This window comes from Salmo salar, chromosome ssa14 (assembly GCF_905237065.1).
Source record: "Salmo salar chromosome ssa14, Ssal_v3.1, whole genome shotgun sequence".
NCBI lineage: Eukaryota > Metazoa > Chordata > Actinopteri > Salmoniformes > Salmonidae > Salmo > Salmo salar.
Genome location: NC_059455.1, coordinates 9,053,480 through 9,072,206, shown reverse-complemented (window position 1 = coordinate 9,072,206; position 18,727 = coordinate 9,053,480). Strand labels below are relative to the sequence as shown.

Below are 18,727 nucleotides of genomic sequence, written 5' to 3'. Positions count from 1 at the left end.
CACAATTACTGTTGTTGTTTACACAATCCAAAAACGTTCCATTATAAATCGCAATCTGGGTCAGGTGGGCATCATTTGAAAGCGTATTCTATTGCCGACGTGGCTAGCTAAGTTATAAAATACGATCTTACAGTGTTAGACTTTCAAAAGGCAATTCAGACAAACAGATTGTAATTTTGGTGCGTGTGGAGTGCATATAGGCGCGTGTTCTGCAGCAAATTCTGTTCAGGACAACCCAGGATATAACGCACTTCATGCTTGTAAAACACAGCGATCATCAACGTTGATACTGTAAATGACGTGAGTTTTCCAATATGGAAATGTGATCTGCACATTTGGACTCGTGTGTGTGGTTTGCTTGTATGACATCAAAGTGGTATTCATTATCATCCTCAGCGTCTCATCTTTCAGAACACATTGACTCCTCGTTTTACAGAATTTCCCTCACTCAGACAACAACAAATGTGCAAACGTAGCCCAATTAGTCGGAGGGATAGGGGCATCTTCTCTTGTGGACTTGTGGTGCTCAAGTTTATAATGGCTGTCAGTCAAAACCGATACAGAGCTTTAAAGGGGAGAACCTGAGCTCTGACGTCATGTATAGCATGCTACTGTACAGCCACTGAGTTCCTGTTTAGGCACCTATCAATGACAAAATTGTACATTTTCAACCCGTACACAGGATGACAGTGGCTGTGAGTGAAAAGGGCTACGCCGGGTTCGAGTTCACAACCTTGCCCGCAGTCATGTGGTTTCAGCGTGTCTTTGAATGATACTCACAAAGTGTTGTCTTGTACGTCTCGGGCTGGGTGCATGTTCAGGCTGCCCTGGGTCGAACCAGCTCATGCAACCACTTTCGCTTGGTGGGAAGCTAGCTGGCTATCTAGACCATTGGCTAACAAAGGGATGCTAACCCCAACCCGTAGCTCCCGATTTAAGCACTGACCTGGCCACGGTTCTGGCTGCTGGGGAGCCCCATGCAGAGCTCCTACAGTAGATTAGATTATTGCTATGGATGATTTCATCTTGCGCATATCAAATCAAATTTTATTGGTCACATACACATGGTTAGCAGATGTTAATGCAAGTGTAGCAAACTACTTGTGCTTCTAGTTGCGACCATGCAGTAATATCCAACAAGTAATCTAACAATTTCACAACAACTACCTTATACACACAAGTGTAAAGGAATGAATAAGAATATGTACATAAAAATATATGAATGAGGGGTGGCCGAACGGCATAGGCAAGCTGCAGTAGAAGGTATAGAGTACAGTATATACATATGAGATGAGCAATGTAGGGTATGTAAACATTATATATATGGCATTGTTTAAATTGGCTAGTGATACATTTATTACATCCAATTCTTATTATTAAAGTGGCTAGAGATGAGTCAGTATGTTGGCAGCAGCCACTCAATGTTAGTGATGGCTGTTTAACAGTCTGATGGCCTTGAGATAGAAGCTGTTTTTCAGTCTCTCAGTCCCAGCTTTGATGCACCTGTACTGACCTCGCCTTCTGGATGGTAGCGGGGTGAACAGGCAGTGACTCGGGTGGTTGTTGTCTTTGATGATCTTTTTGGCTTTCCTGTGACATCGGGTGGTGTAGGTGTCCTGGAGGGCAGGTAGTTTGCCCCCGGTGATGCGTTGTGCAGACCTCACTACCCTCTGGAGAGCCTTACAGTTGTGGGCAGAGCAGTTGCCGTACCAGCCGGTGATACAGCCCGACAGGATGCTCTCGATTGTGCATCTGTAAAAGTTTGTGTGTTTTTGGTGACAAGCCGAAATTCTTCAGCCTCCTAAGGTTGAAGAGGCGCTGCTGCGCCTTCTTCACTACGCTGTCTGTGTGGGTGGACCATTTCAGTTTGTCCGTGATGTGTACGCTGAGGAACTTAAAACTTTCCACCTTCTCCACTACTGTCCCGTCGATGTGGATAGGGGGCTGCTCCCTCTGCTGTTTCCTGAAGTCCACGATCATCTCCTTTGTTTTGTTGACATTGAGTGTGAGGTTACTTTACTGACACCACACTCCGATGGCCCTCACCTCCTCCCTGTAGGCTGTCTCGTCGTTGTTGGTAATCAGGCCTACCACTGTAGTGTCGTCTGCAAACTTGATTGAGTTGGAGTAGTGCATGGCCACACAGTCATGGGTGAACAGGGAGTACAGGAGAGGGCTGAGAACGCACCTTTGTGGGGCCCCAGTGTTGAGGATCAGCGGGGTGGAGATGTTGTTTCCTAACCTCACCACACCACCTGGGGGCAGCCCGTCAGGAAGTCCAGGACCCAGTTGCACAGGGTGGGGTCGAGACCCAGGGTCTCGAGCTTAATGACGAGTTTGGAGGGTACTATGGTGTTAAATGCTGAGCTGTAGTCGATGAACAGCATTCTTACATAGGCATGTCTGGAGAAGCATGGGGGCTACCGTGGTGGTATGGCCAGTTGTACACGGACGAGCCTATTTCTCCTACGGGGTTGTTTGTCTCGTTTTGAGGATAAAAAGAAGTAGGAGGCTGCACTTTTTCCTTCCTCTGAGGACCTTTGCTGCTGCAGCGGCATCGTCTTCTAGAGCAGGGATTGACAGTCCTCGGGGGCCTGATTGGTGTCAAACTTTAGCCCCAGCTAACACACCTGACTCCAATAATCAACTAATTATGATCTTCAGTTTCGAATGCAATTACTTTAATTATTTTGCTAGGGATGGGGAAAAAGTGTGGCAGCACTCTGGCCCGTGATGACTGGAGTTGCCCATCCCTGTTCTAGAGGGTCTGCAGACAGAGTGGCTTAGCGAGCTGCCCTGGCTTCCGGGTCCACCCCCAAGTCTGCTCCTGCTTGTCCTGTTCCACAAGAGCAGCACCAGTCTGCTTGGCACACGTAACATTTTACTCCCAAGAGTGAAGTGAAAAGCTGGTCCCTCCGTGGCGAACCTAGCACGATGAGAGGGGAGGTGGCATGGCCAATCGGGTTACATCACTGGTAGCCGAAGCCCCCGAACCCAATGTGGGCCGGGCTTCAGGCAAACATCGGCACTTAAACACATTGTCTCTACCCCAAGTTCCACGGTGGTAAGAGTGTTGTGTCCTCCACGTGTGAGCTGAATAAAAATAGTATTTTCCCCACAGTCAAGACACTCGGTTGTCGAGAATGGTGTAAATGAAAAGAGGGATCCTCCCCTAGGTACCTTTACCTCAGCGGAGTCTGAATTGCAGGATACAGGTGTGGATCTGGGTTCGTGGTCAGATCACATGGAGCTATCCTTCCAGCATGGCGATATAGAGCTGGCTAATATCGTGGTCTTCTTCTGTGTTACACAGGACTCTGTGTAAGTTTTTTCCCCTATGTTTTCTATTTCTATGTTCAGGTTCTAGTTTTGTATTTCTTTGTTGGGGTTTTGTTTGGGATGATCTCCAATTAGAGGCAGCTGGTCCTCGTTGTCTCTAATTGGAGATCATACTTAAGTAGGGGTTTTTCCACCTGGGTTTTGTGGGTGATTAATTTTGAGTTGTGTATGTGTTCATCTCTGCATCATGTTTTTTTTCTTTTTTCATTCAGTGTATTTATGTACTGCATAGTTTCACGGTATAAATAAAATTTGGAACGACACACACGCTGCACTTTGGTCCTCTTATTCCTACAACAGCCGTGACAGTATGCTTGTGTGTGTGTAATTGTTTGTGTCAGTAGGCCCTTTCCCACCAAAGTTGGTCAGCCACAAGACACATAACTCTGTAAAATGAGATAACTCAATGAGCCAAAACTTTATGAACAACCACATTCCTTGCCCAAAAACCCAAACGCACACGTGACTGTGTGCGTAGTTTGCCATGGGTGTGGGCCCCACAAAACATTTCTCATCCACCTTTTGTTTTATATTGTAAACTACGTCATGAGAGGTAGATTATTGCATAGTGGAATGTAAAACAGGTTATACAGACAGGTTACTGAAACAGAGCGGTGTATTCCCGTAGCCGCAGGAAGTGGGGGGGCTGAGGGTGCTGCACTACTTCCTGATAAGTCACAACTTTAAAAACAAATCTAGAATTATTATTTGTTTTTATGTTTTTTTCCCCCCACCAAATGAGTGTACTTGGCTTTTATTGGTCCTGTACGAGCCGAGAAAAATCTGACTTGCACCAACATGTCGACTGCATGAACAAAGGTCATGAAGTTTTGACTGCAGGTTTTTGCAGTTGCCATAGAGAATGATAGTGGCCAAAATGCTGTTTTAGCTTGGGCAGAACCATTGAGGGCTTCCAGCATGCTTTCACCATTTTAAAGGAGTCAACTGGATGGGAATTCCTATAGGTTGTAGCCTCAATGGCGCTGCCTTATGCTGTCACAGACGCTATCATGGTACAGATGTCAATATCTCTATGGCAGTTGCTCTTCACCAACTTCATCCTACAGCCATCACCTGCATTGGGGGAGGCTGTATTGTCAACCAATAATTAGGGTGTTTTGTATGACCCACGCCAACGTGACCAAAGACGTGACTGAAACAGGAACCAACTTTGCCGCAATTCATGTTTACAGCGGATATGTACAAATGAATAATATTTTAGGTTTCTCTCTCACCAATTGATTGCACAATGTACACACATTTTCAGTTTGTGAGTGTGTGATTTATGGGGTTTGGGGACATTTATTTCAGCATTATAAAGAACAACTTAGGGGTGTTAAGGGTGCTGCATCACCCCCTGAAAAATCGGAATGAACCTTTTCACTCGTACCAACAAACGGGTGTGATCATTCTACAGTGGTCCCTGCAGTGTATGCACAAACAGGTGGGATTAGAGAGCTTATTTAGAACATCCACTTTCGATTGATGCAACAATCAGCATTTGAGCTGGCCACACGGTTTTTTCATAGAAACATTTAGCACAAACACAGTCCTTACAAAGTTAAGTCCTAAATTTGAGCAGTTTATTTTTTGGATGCAATGTTCAGACATTCACAGAAGTAGCAACGGCATAACACGATCATCCAAACTGGAAAATGTAGGCTACATTTGTCCTAGCGCTAACTGAGGAAAAATTGACGTAAGATTGACGTAAATGGTCATATTTTTTATAACTCTCGGCTGACAGAAACTACAATATGAATTAGCTAATAACAATTACTATTTATAATGAATCACATCACGGGTGAGCTCACCATTGATCTAAATAATTAAGTAAAACACTTTCTAGTCTGTTGATAGTATGCATGTTGAAGGGTGTGTGTTGTCTATGATCGTTCACTTCCCTTCATTCACAGTTTACCCGAACGATGGGTAAACCATTCCTTCACCTTATTATAACATCTTTGGTCTGACAGACGTTTACGTGACACCCAGAAATCATTGTATAATGTAAAAAACATGGCGCCACACATAGCTGGCAAATAGCTTAGCATTAGCTCATTATAATCAGTGCAACCTTCAAAAAAGTATTTTACACACATCATAGGTGTCCATTACAATCTATGCAATAATCAGAATGCATTATTTGTCACCAGTACTTGAAAATGTGAATAAAACTGTAAATACATTATGCTCCATACATACATACTGTATGCGCCTACAGTAGAAACGACAACACGATATACATAAAATAAGGAACTTACTTTGATAGGGACGCACACGTGTCCAAAGTTATTATTTGTAAGGAAAACAACAAGGAAGGCCAGCCAGAAAATGTTCCAATTCATGCCTACTTGATCTGTGCAAACATTTGGGAAGCGTGTGGGCTCTCCTCGAAGAGAGAAGTTTGTCCGGCTCAGTAAAGCCTAAACATTAATTGACCACAGTGCTGAAATGGACTACTTCTATGTGAATTAATGAGGAGGCAGAACACACCTCAATTCAAACTGCTAGAAAATACAACTTGTTTGAAAATCATTTATAATTGACAAGTTGAAACAGCCAATAATTAGCAGGAAGCCCATGTTAAAACCACTACAGGACCGGTGTCCCCTCCGCGGGATGGTTGAGCTAACGTGTGCTTATGTGATTAGCATGAGGTTGTAAGTAACAAGAACATTTCCCAGGACATAGACATATCTGATATGGGCAGAAAGCTTAAATTCTTGTTAATCTAAGTGCAATGTCCAATTTACAGTAGCTATTACAGTGAAATAATACCATGCTATCGTTTGAGGAGAGTGCAGTTATGAACTTAAATGTATTAATAAACCAATTAGGCACATTTGGGCAGACTTGATAAAACATTTTGAACAGAAATGCAATGGTTCATTGGATCAGTCTAAAACTCTGCACATGCACTGCTGCCATCTAGTAGCCAAAATCTAAATTGCGCCTAAACTGGAATAATACATTATGGCCTTTCTCTTGCATTTCAAAGATGGAACAACAATTTTTTTGGAACAGTTTTTTTTCTTTGTATTATCTTTTACCAGATCTAATGTGTTATATTCTCCTACATTAATTTCACATTGCCACAAACTTCAAAGTGTTTCCTTTAAAATGGTATCAAGAATATGCATATCCTTGCTACAGGCAGTTAGATTTGGGTATGTCATTTTAGGTGAAAATTTAAAAACCTTAAGAGGTTTTTAAATGGATAGTCCACCATCAGTGCTATTTGCACTGGCAAAGCTGTCAGAACAACCAGATACATAATATAACAGCATGAAAATGAAAAGACACATATAAAGGTTTAACCTTGCAACGTTTTTAAACTTGAAACCAGACATATTTGTTTATTTGGATCCCCATTAGCTTTTGCAGAAGCAGCAGTTACTCTTCCTGGGATCAAACCCCCCCCCACAAAACATGACAAGTAACAAAACACTGATACACAAGGACAGTCACACCAATAAAAAATACAATGATGTATAAAACAATACAACAACTAAATACAAACAATGCAACTAATTGTGTATGTGCCTAACGTCTGACATCGGTCTAGTCTCACTAGGTTAAAGAGTGGAAGAGAGAAGGAGGAGGCCCAAGAATTCAAACCAATCCAAATCAGTAGCATCACTCCGTCACTGAGTGCTAGTCTGCTAGTCAGTGTTACTCAGTCCTATCGTGTAATGTTAAATCCATGTCGTGTTTTCCCTGTGTCTAGCCCAGAGTAGAGGGATCCTGAGGGCTGGAAGCATGCAGCTGGTTTAGTATTTGAATTATGTTATTGACGTCAGCACACCCATAAAGCTGACTGCGGCCCATCCCTAGAGTCAGCCCGTGCCAGCAGCCTCCCTAATGCATTGTGAGGGCCTCAGGCTGGGGTTGTGTGTGTGTGTGTGTGTGTGTGGTGGGGAGGGCGTCAATCAAACTTGACTGTTGGTGTTGATAGTTTAAAGAGATTGAGCTGCACTTATAAACTCTCAAGAGACACAATCAACAATGCTAGTGGTTGTGAGTTGACGGACTACAAAAAAAGTAACGATGTGGTTTCTGGGCGGGCCAGAAAAGTCCACCTATTCCACTGGTTCCCAAGAGACATTTGGATCCTTAAATCTTATACCAACTGCAATGTGATATTGTAAAACATACTGTGCATATCAACTTAATGACTTATCGAATTCTCCCATCAAATGAGTCTTAGTTTATGAACTGAACTGATGATGAACGTCAGAAAATATTTGTTGGGTGTGTGTTTCCGGGTTGTATCTCGTTTCCCTCCTTCAGGGAACAGTAGTTATAGTCATAACTGTAAGTTCCTTTTCAGTCGGTCAACTCGGTACAACACAGCTATGGGGACATGAAATCACGCCCCAAGCCGACCCGTGTACACCAAATGTAATGGCCCACGGCAGACCACCCAGAGTTCCAACCCGACAGGAAAACTTGCGGCACCTGGGTATTGTGCAGTCTGCATGCTGCCTATTGACCTTCTCCTGTCCAGCTGTAAGCACACTGTGTGCTACACTGGGGGCAGTGACATCCAAGCAATAAAACCTCACAAAAGTGTGTGGAGATGCCCAACTCGCCGCAGCACAAATATCTCTTACAGCAGGGGTGTCAAACTCATTCCATGGCGGGACGTTTTTGATTTCTCCTTTCAATTTGTGTCCAATTAAGACTTATACAACTAGGTGAGAGGAGTTCCTAACTAATCAGTGACCTTAATTCATCAATCACGTACAAGGGTAGAGCGAAAACCTGCAGACACTCAGCCCTCCATGGAATGAGTTTGAAACGTGTCCTACAGGTAAACCTTTAAACCACGCCCAGAGGAGGCGAAAAGGGGAAAAAGCTCAAAAGCTAGAGACCTGTAGGTGATAGTCATGTTCTTAGGGGCGAAGGCCGCATTAAGACACAACGTCACCTTAAAGTCACCAAGGACGGACTTCATACAGGATGGGTGAACAGATAATGCATGGAGATCTTCAACGCGTTTAGCCAAGGCCAAAGCCACGAGCAGGGCTGTCTTGTAGGAGAGGATCTTCAGATCCACAAACTTCATCGGTTCAAAGGGGTGCAATAGGTTTCAAAACTGGCCTGAGACAGCCCAGATTTTTTTTTTAACCGCACCGCCAGGGGATGAGCCCCTGGAGTTGCACCATCAATTCTAACATGACTTGCTGAAATAGCTGCCATATACACCTTCAGGGTGGAGAATGAACGGCCCTGGTCAAAAAGCACCTGTAGGAACATTTAAATGTCCACCAGAGAGCTCTGAAAAGGAACAATTCCTTTATTTTGGCACCAAAGCTGGAACGCCCGCCACTTATACCTATACAACCCTGTCAGGGACGGTGCCCTTGCGGATGGTATAGTAGCAATAATGTTCAGAGGTAAACCCCTTGCCGTCAGATTGGACCTTTTCAGGGGCTAAGCCCAGACTCCAAATCTCTGGCCGCTGGTGCCAGACCTGCCTGTGCGCCTGGGACAACAGCTAGCACTTGACTGCAGCTAACACTGGTGGCAGGTATTGGCCACCAAACCTTGATGCCTTCCATTTTGGAGGGGAGGACGGCCACTCTACTGACAAGCAGGCAGCCATTTAGGGACATAGATCAGAGATTCCCCTTCTATAGCCAAAACCTCCATCTCATATATTTTTTTAATACATTTTCCTATTATTTAACCTTTATTTAACTAGGCAAGTCAGTTAAGAATATATTCTTACTTACAATGACAGCCTAGTGGGGTTAACTGCCTTGTTCAGGGGCAAAACAACAGATTTTTACATTGTCACGCCCTGACCTACTCTACCATAGAAAATAACATATTTCTATGGTCAGGACGTGACGCCCTGACCTACTCTACCATAGAAAATAACATATTTCTATGGTCAGGACGTGACACAGAGTATGCAGAGATATAAACACAGATTCCTGCAAGGGTTCAACACTCTGGGGAAAAAACCAACAGTGAAAGGAAATAATAATAACTCTCATAAAATAATCCTACATTAGTATGGACATTGGAAGGACAGAGACACTGTATAAACATCCATAAAGGTCCCATTCATACATTCACTGGTACAGTAAACATACATTTTCTGAGAGGCTGCTCAAAGTGAGTCAGTTAAAACGTTACATCCCCTCTAAAGAAGATTAACAAGCCATCGAGCCACATTCCCCTTTCATGCTTTCAGACCCAACCACCAGCCATGTATACCCCAACTAGTTTACATGTTGTGACGCCCAGTGATAGCCTTTAAAGATTAATTACCGAATACCGATCGTTGACCGCCAAAAGACGTCAGAACTGCGTATTTCCCTGGAAAAAATTGCTTTTATCAAGACGCCAATGCACTAATACACACGAAAAGCCTCTAATCTAATACAGTGTTGTTGATATGAGCGGCTTGGTGGGATGTGGCCAAGATTCGGCGTGAAGCATCCACTCAGAAAACACGTGCGGACGTGAAAGATTGTTTTGATTGTTTTCACAATCCACTCGCATTACCTCGTAATGGCAACATTGTAAACTAGCACCCAGTGACGCAGTGATGCTACTGATCTGATTTGGATTGGTTTGAAAACTTGGGCCTCCTCCATCTCTCTTCCACTCTTTAACCTAGTGACACCGGACCGGTCAAGTTCTCTCTCTCTCTCCTGTTTATTTCATTTGGCATGGTTCTCTTTCTTTCTGGCTGTCCACTTGTTTATTGTGGTGAGAGCCTGGTTTCCGTTGGCCTCATGCATTCTCAGGAAGGTCACATTTCTGTTGTCTTTCTCTATTATTTTCTCTCTCCCTCTCTGTCTCACCATCTTTTCTTTTCTACTCCAGCTCTCTTTCAACACATGCTCATCTATTCATTACTCCATCTTTACTCCAGCACCTGCTCCCGCTCTCTCTTGAGGGTTCCTTTAATGCATCGTGCAGTGATATGCACTGAGCAAATACCGGAAAAACGCAGGTATCCTTTTCCACCATGACGTTGATCTTAAATGAAAGACTACTGTCTCGTCTAACAAAACACAGACGCAAAACAGGAAAAATCTGTTCTCCCTTCCTTCGCCGTTTCCTGTCATGGAAATTCTATTGGCTTTGACAAACAGAAGACAAAGAGCTGGATAGCAATGGGAGGATGTGAGGTTTTCTTTCCTATTGACACGCTTGTTCATTGTTATGGTTCAAATCAGTATTAGCAATGATTCGTTACTTAGGTTGATGTCAGCTGTTGAGTACTTAAAAAGGCATTTAAGTAGAGGTTTGAAGAGTGACGGATGCCGATTTAATGGAGTGTAAAATGTGCCAAATCACCAACATTTGGAGAGGAGCACATCAGTGAATGTATTCTAAATGCAACTAGATAGATTTGATTGTGTCCTTACTAGTCTTAAACAGTGTTGGTGTGTCATACATACAGTAAGCTTTAATTTTTGTATGTGCACAGTATCTGTACTTACATCGTTGTATTTATTTTATTTACTGTATGCCATTTACTGTACTGTCCATTTCCCACAAAGTTGGGGTGTTTGTATGTGTTCCTGCCTCTGCACGTGCAGGAAGGACAATGCAAAACTCCTCAATCGTCTTGTATTTTTTTCCCCTGCAAGTCTACTCTTGTGGTGATAGGAAGTGCCGAGGGCCCGTATGCAGGCCATCCTGAGCGTCAGTGAACTTGGACGGACCCGCGAAACAGGAATCCACCCCTTCTCCTTCATTCATTCCTTCCATCCTCCACCTGTTATCAATCTGGGATGGCTGGAGAAGCCTCTTCGCCTATCAGTTTCAGACTCTTTCTATCTCATCGTTCTCTGCTTGTCACATCAGTGAAAAGGATATTTTTGGCGTTGTTGTTTAGTCATCACGGTTCATTCCTGTGATGATGATAATGGCATCATTGCACCTTCAGCTGTGAGGGGAGCACACCTGGGTTCAAATAGTTTTGTTTTCTTTCAAATTAACATTTGCTTAAACCAGTCTGGAGTGTCAGATGGGCAGAGTTTGCACTTTTGGGATGATTCAATTGGTTCTATTGAGCCAGGGAAGCTAAATAAATCGCACAAAATCTTTGAAAGGAAAACAAATACAATTTGAACCCGGTTCTGGAGGGGCGTTTGTTTTTATGCCCAGTGTCTACTTAAGTGATAATGCCCGATAAGCCGGCTTTTGGAGGACATATTGGCAAGGGGCCTCCAAACACTGGCTTCAAGGGAATTATCACTTTTATACAACAGGTTACCATCATATTCAAATAATGATTTACATATTTTCATAAATGTAATTTTGATAAATGTATTCATACTATTTCGTCCTTCCACAAGATATAGTCCCTACACAAATTTAGGGTTGCTCCCCAAGCCGGCTGGTCGTTTGTTCTATCGGTTCAGTTTCCAGAGATGTGACCCAGCGTTCTTATCCCTTGTTTGCTAGCTAGCCAACTACGGCTAACTTACAACTACGGCTAACTCATGTCAAAAAGTCCCTCAAGAATAACAGCAAAATAGCTGCATTTGCATTTAAGCTGTTTTCTAGTGACATCTACTTGGATAATTCCATATCAATGAGCTAATGATGCACAATTTCGACTGGCATAGAAAATGTGCTCTCTCGTCAGGACACTGTTGTTCAGAGCCAACAACACAGCTAACACAATCACTTCAAACTGAAGCTGGAAAAAAGCAAACTAGCTGCACTTTGTTTCGTTTTACCTGTTTTCTATTGATAGTTCTTTGTACAGTGGTTGCTCCACTAAAGGTTTTGCGATTATGCTGCGGGACTTAGAGGTAATTTGTGGTTTAGTACGGTACCCTGCGTCACTACTACATTGCTCCAGACCAGCACAAGGGGGAGTTAGAGCACTGATTATGCTTTTGGGTCCCAAGGCGCTACTGTGTCTCTAACTGGCAATGAATGGGCAACATAAACCTAAATAGAAACTGATAATTGTGCACGACTTCAGTATTACTTACTAAAACTGTTGTTACACTAAGGTTTTTATTCTAAGAGATACTTAGACTACAATTAGGGTGTGGAAATGTTAGGATTATTTTGCTCTTACTGTAGTACTGTAGCCTACTCCCGACCGGTCACGTTGTACAGCGCCTGAATGACGCAGAGGTCTAAGACACTGCATAGCAGTGCAAGCTGTGTTGATACAGATGCTGGTTCAATGCCTCGACTGGGAGACCCATGACATGACTGTAGGTTTTTGGTTTCTCTCCCGCTAAAAACAATCTGGCTTTATTTACAAATTATTAACAATGTCTCACCCCATGTTCAAGAATGGCCTTTTTCTCACTCATTTTACATTATTTGAAAATGAAATTATCTCCAAAATATTGTTATTTTTTTAAACGAAGCGATTATTATTAATTTAGAATTATATAAAATCCCCTTGGATATTCTCAAATCAATTCAAAGTTTATTTGTCACGTGCACCGAATACAACAGGTGTAGACCTTACAGTGAAATGCTTACTTACAGGCTATAACCAATAGTGCAAAAAGGGTATTAGGTGAACAATAGGTAAGTAAAGAAATAAAAACAACAGTAAAAAGACAGTGAAAAATAACAGTAGCGAGGCTATATACAGTAGCGAGGCTACATAGAGACACCGGTTAGTCAGGCTGATTTGAGGTAGTATGTACATGTAGATATGGTTAAAGTGACTATGCATATATGATGAACAGAGAGTAGCAGTAGCGTAAAAGAGGGGTTGGCGGGTGGTGGGACACAATGCAGATAGCCCGGTTAGCCAATGTGCGGGAGCACTGGTTGGTTGGGCCAATTGAGGTAGTATGTACTGTACATGAATGTATAGTTAAAGTGACTAAGCATATATGATAGACAGAGAGTAGCAGCAGCGTAAAGGTGAGGTGGGTGGGGGAGCTCACAATGCAAATAGTCCGGGTAGCCATTTGATTACCTGTTCAGGAGTCTTATGGCTTGGGGGTAAAAACTGTTGAGAAACCTTTTTGTCCTAGACTTGGCACTCCGGTACCGCTTGCCATGCGGTAGTAGAGAGAACAGTCTATGGCTGGGGTCTCTGACAATTTTTAGGGCCTTCCTCTGACACCGCCTGGTGTAGTCCTCACAGATATTATTAACCCTGTTATTAGCAGGACAATATATATTGGTCATGGCTCCCGAGTGGCGCACAATGGGATTGCCTTGCAGTTTTCCAGCTGTATCCACTGAAATAGCGGTGGGCGCGCGAGGTTCAAGGCACTTGGGCAGGGGGCACGGGATGGGCCGCAGAGCTGCGCACAGAGACGGACCTAGCCCATGGGGAAAGGACTAGGGAAACGTCCCCACCGTTCTTAGTGCCAGTCTGCACGTTCAAACTAAAACAATGTAACTAATAATGGCGTGAAAAATGCCCCTTAGATATGAATTTGGAGGGCAGATATTATTAAATATTAAACCTCTCACTAAAGGCGTCAGTCAAAAGTGAAACTTAAATCCGAACTGGATTTAACGAAAAATTACATGAAAAGCACACATTTGTAAATCCCAAACTCTAAAAGTAATTGGAAAGGTAGATACAAATTATTTGACATTGAGCTTACAATAAAGAATGTAAACAAGATGTAAACAAGATGCTGAGTTTTTATTTACAATAGTGATGGACAGCTAGTTTGAAAACAGGTTTTCAAACACTTGTAGCCTGATTAACAGGACAATAGACTCTTTATAGGCCAGCTACTGTAGGTGTGAACATCCCCCTACTTGCAATGTATTCGATGCTTAAGTACTCTTAAGTGTTACACTTGCGAATAGCACGGTCAGTGACAAAAATCCCCAAGTCTACCAGTATTTTTGAAATGTCTCCAGTAGATTTTCCATTTCACCTGAAAGCTCTAATCTGCTCACTTAAATGAATAGAGATCCTGGTCATGGTGCTACAGTATGTTGTTACAGCATAATCAAAGTGAGGACAATCGGCGATCTGCTGTGTACTTATGGCCTATTGTAAGCTGGAAGTCACACCTTTCCAGTACTCCTCACCCTGCCCCAAACTCCACCCTTAACACAGTTACCATTCAAAAACAAGCTGTTTATCTAAAAAAAAATGACATTGTGACCAAAGAGAAGACGATATGGACATTGTTTTCATCAAGCCAGCTTCTTTCTATGATGCTACCCATTCCAGGGTTAAGACCGTAACCACGAGAGGACTTGAAAATGAGCCGGAGCTGAGAGGATCACCAAAAGTATTTGTTACAGTGCATTTAAAAAAAAAAGATATAGCCTAGCAATGTGTAGACATACTGTGTAATAAAATCGATAATTAAATAAAGGTAAAATTAAATTAAAATAAAAAACGAATTATTGTGTACTAAAAACATGAATGCATTTATGCAGAGCATACAACCATGCCGACAACCATCCGTGGAGATCAGTGGACAAAGGGCTGAACAACGGGCCGCACCGAAAAAACGCATGGTTGCCAAGAAAGCGGTCAGCTTTGCTAGATTCTTATGTGTACGCAGCATGTGTGTTGGAGTCACTTTTAATTCTTAGTTGATCTACCGTTTCTATCATAGGCCACTGTAATCGATGGGTGCTCAGGGCGGTACCATTCTACTCATCTGATGAAGGTGCACATGAATCAGATTCAAACTTTGAAGACTGAGATCGAGTCATTGAAGGCAGACCAGCAGAAAGAGAAACATTATCTGAGGGCAGAGATACGGGTAACAGCTGATGCATTGGTCCAGAGCCACGCCGCATTGGCGGAGAGTCAGGCGGAGAACGACACGTTGAAGAGGGCGAGGAACAAGATGGAGTCTCAATCCATGCCAGGCACACCTGTGAGCTCTGGAACTCCTCCGACAGGCAGAGTAAACATACCTGGCGGGTTCGTCAGGTCGTCGGTTCACCCTGACATTTCCATTCCTCTTCTGACAACAGAACTTGACCAACTGCTCACCAGGCACAGCATGGACCGTTCGGACCGTTATGCTGTTTTGCTATTCCAAGGATGTGTAACCGAAGAGCGATACCATGAGTGGGCACAGAATACCAACTGGGATGGATCCCGAGGCAAATGTTGCTTACTCGTGAACCTCCGGGTGTTCATCACTTATCATACTGTGCCTCAGAAGTTTCTGTCCATGACTGAAGCAACCCGAAAAAACATTAAAGACAGAGTTAATGAGTACTTCAGGTCACCGAGAAAGTCTGGACATGGCTTGCCCTCCCTTATGTAAGGAATTAGGCACTTTCCCATGTTTACTACAGTATGTACTGTAGGCTATGTTTACTTGTCAGACTGCACCAGTAATAAACATGTTTTATTATCCAAATGTAAAAGCATATACTGTACAATACTGTATTTCTTAATCAGCATCTTTATGCTTTTGTTAATAAAATAATGATAAACATACTCTTTCAAAATGCAGATGTTTATTTAGTTACGGATCCATAACGAATTACTATGGGAATAAATATCACTGAATTACAGAAATATTGGGAGTCCCATAGGGCGACACAAAATTGGCCCAGCGTTTTTCTCCCTCTAAAAACAGAAATAAATGTTTTGGCCTTTACAAATATTATTTTGGCATTTATTCAGATTACAATTGCTCACTTTTGTTTATTTGAAAATGAAATAACCTCAAATATCATTATATATTATGAAGTTGATGGCACAATCATATAGCCGCACCTACATAAAGCTGAGTGACTCACTCATTCATGGCTTTGGATCAAAATAAATAAGTACCAATATTCTTTCTGATAGTCTTTATTAAATAAATGTTTTGGTTATCCTGACCTGGACTGTCACGCCCTGATCTGTTTCATCTGTCCTTGTGCTTGTCTCCACCCCACTCCAGGTGTCGCATATCTTCCCCATTATCCCCTGGGTACTTATACCTATGTTCTCTGTTTGTCTGTTGCCAGTTCGTCTTGTTTGTCAAGTCAACCAGCGTTCTGTCTCAGCTCCTGCTTTTCCCTAGTCTCTCTTTTTCTCGCCTACTGGTTTTGACCCTTGCCTGTCCCGACTCTGAGCCCATTTGCCTGACCACTCTGCCTGCCCCTGACCCTGAGCCTGCCTGCCATCCTGTACCTTTGCCCCTTCTCTGGATTATCGACCTCTGCCTGCCTTGACATGCCCGTTGCCTGCCCCTGTTTCTGTAATAAACATTGTTACTTCAACACAGTCTGCATTTGGGTCTTACCTGAAACGTGATATGGACACCATGTACAGTATTATAATAGCCCTCCTGATTGGCGCAGCAGTCTAAGAAACTGCATCGCAGAGCAAAATGCGTTGCTACAGATGCAGGTTCGATACCCATGCCGGCCGCCAACAGGAGACCCATATGTAATTATTGGCGGTTTTTGCGATATACTGTAGGCCTACCGTTGGCGACATGAGTCTCACTAGTGTTGAGTAATGTGCTGTTAGAAGTGGTGTAGGTCTTATTTATTTAAAGAGCATATTGAAGTTAGAAGCAGTAGGATTTGAAGCAATAGCCTACCCGCTGTGGTCAACAATTTTAGCACCATTTCGCGCTGCTCTGAGACAAGCATGGGAACTGGTCTTGATAAATCAATGAGATTTTTATTTTCACTGAATCTCCATTTGGGTATTGGTTAGACTACAATTAGGGTGTAGTAATGTTATGCTCTTAGTACTGTAGCCTACTCCCGACCGTCATGTTGTACAGCGGGTTTTTTGTTTTTCTTGGAATAGAAACACCATAATATTAAGCAAATTATTAAGCAAAATTTCTTAGAATCAGTCCCATATGCTATGTTCTTACAAAAAAATATTAAATTCTCTAGTACAGCCACTATTGAAGGCTATCAAATGCTTCTCAAATATGCCGTTTGGTGGTCAAACTAGCACTAACTAGCTTTAATGGTTACAATGGCTGACACTTAAATAACGTGCCATAGAATTATGCGGCACCATGCAAGCCATGCTGCAGTACGCTGCAACCTTTAAAGGATGAATCACTGTATATATCCATAAAATGATGCTGATTCTTGATTTCGACTGGCTGAGAAGCTGCCAGCCTGTCTGTCTCATCCCGACTCCCAACTCCTAACACGTTTATTACTATGTGACAGCTGGAGATCGAATTTAAATATTGAAACAATGTTGCAAATGTTGGAGAGACAGACAACAAGGTTTATACAAATCTCCGCTGTTGAAAATGAAATGTTAGTCTAAAAGAAATGTGAGATAATGTCTAGATGATTTTTATAGTGGAGATTAAGTCTATAAATTGCCTGGCTGGTCTGATGAGACAGTGGATTGCGCAGTCAGATGGAACAAAATAGCCATTTTAACATCATAGATTTAGCCGGTGGTAACTTGTGGAATAGACACCGGCTGGAATGCGGTTTTAACCAATCAGCATTCAGGACTAAACCCACCCATTGTATAAATGTTTTTATTAACTGGGTGGTTCAAGCCCTGAATGCTAATTGGCTGACAGCCGTGGTATCTCAGACCGTATACCACGGGTGTGACAAGATATTTATTTTTACTGCTCTAATTACGTTGGTAACCAGTTTATAATAGCAATAAGGCACCTCAGGGGTTTGTGATATATGGCCAATATACCACAGCTAAGGGCTGTGTCCAGGCACTCCGCGGTGCGCCGTGCCTAAGAATATAGGTACAGTATATTGGCCATATACCACACCCCTTGTGCCTTATTGCTTAATTACATTCCAACCCTACCCCTTTGGCTCTGTCTATTCATCTGTCAATCTCCCTGTCTGTGTGTCTTTGGTGGAAAAAAGTTGACACTTTTTATGACCAGCTATGTGTTATGCATTACAAAGGCATAGTGCATTATGAATGAAAGCATTACAGCCTTTTGAGCATTCGCAGACTGCTATAAACAGAAACAAGCTGTTATGAACGGTTATAGCAAGCATAATAATGCATACTCATACTTTGAATGTGAACTCAACATAATGTGACTAAGGGGATAGGTTGAGTTTATCAAAGAGCTCACCTGACAGACAGACTCTGGTTACAGGAGGCTGTGGGGCAGCCGGTGACCTCCTAAAAACACAGAAGAGAGAGGAGAGAAACACTGGATATCAGTGCGGCACTGTACACACGTACACATACATGTGTGCATGGACAAATGCATACCTGCGAGGAAACACACACATACTTTGATATAGCTAAATATAGTTCATTATCATGGGATTTAAGTATCAGTCCTGTGGTAATGCTAATATCTGTGTGTGTGTGTGTGTGTGGGGGGGGGTGGCAATATTGACTCAATGTCTGCTGGTCATACAACAGTCAATCACCCACTTCAATGGTCTGTCACTCAAACTCAGCTCTTAAAACTCTATTATCACGTGTTTGCAAAAGTTATTAGCTTGAGGACTTCGCTTTTAG

General features: G+C 42.8%; 1 protein-coding gene across 2 annotated transcripts in view; it reads right to left on the bottom strand.

The window, feature by feature from the left end:
* LOC106568722 (cAMP-specific 3',5'-cyclic phosphodiesterase 4B) overlaps positions 1 to 18,727 on the bottom strand; it is a 173,382-nt gene that overhangs the window by 32,214 nt on the left and 122,441 nt on the right. For both annotated transcript variants that reach the window (XM_014139302.2, XM_014139303.2), the window contains one exon: positions 18,330 to 18,379. In XM_014139302.2, the coding sequence (XP_013994777.1) occupies positions 18,330 to 18,379 (50 nt within the window). The remainder of the gene's footprint in view (positions 1 to 18,329; positions 18,380 to 18,727) is intronic.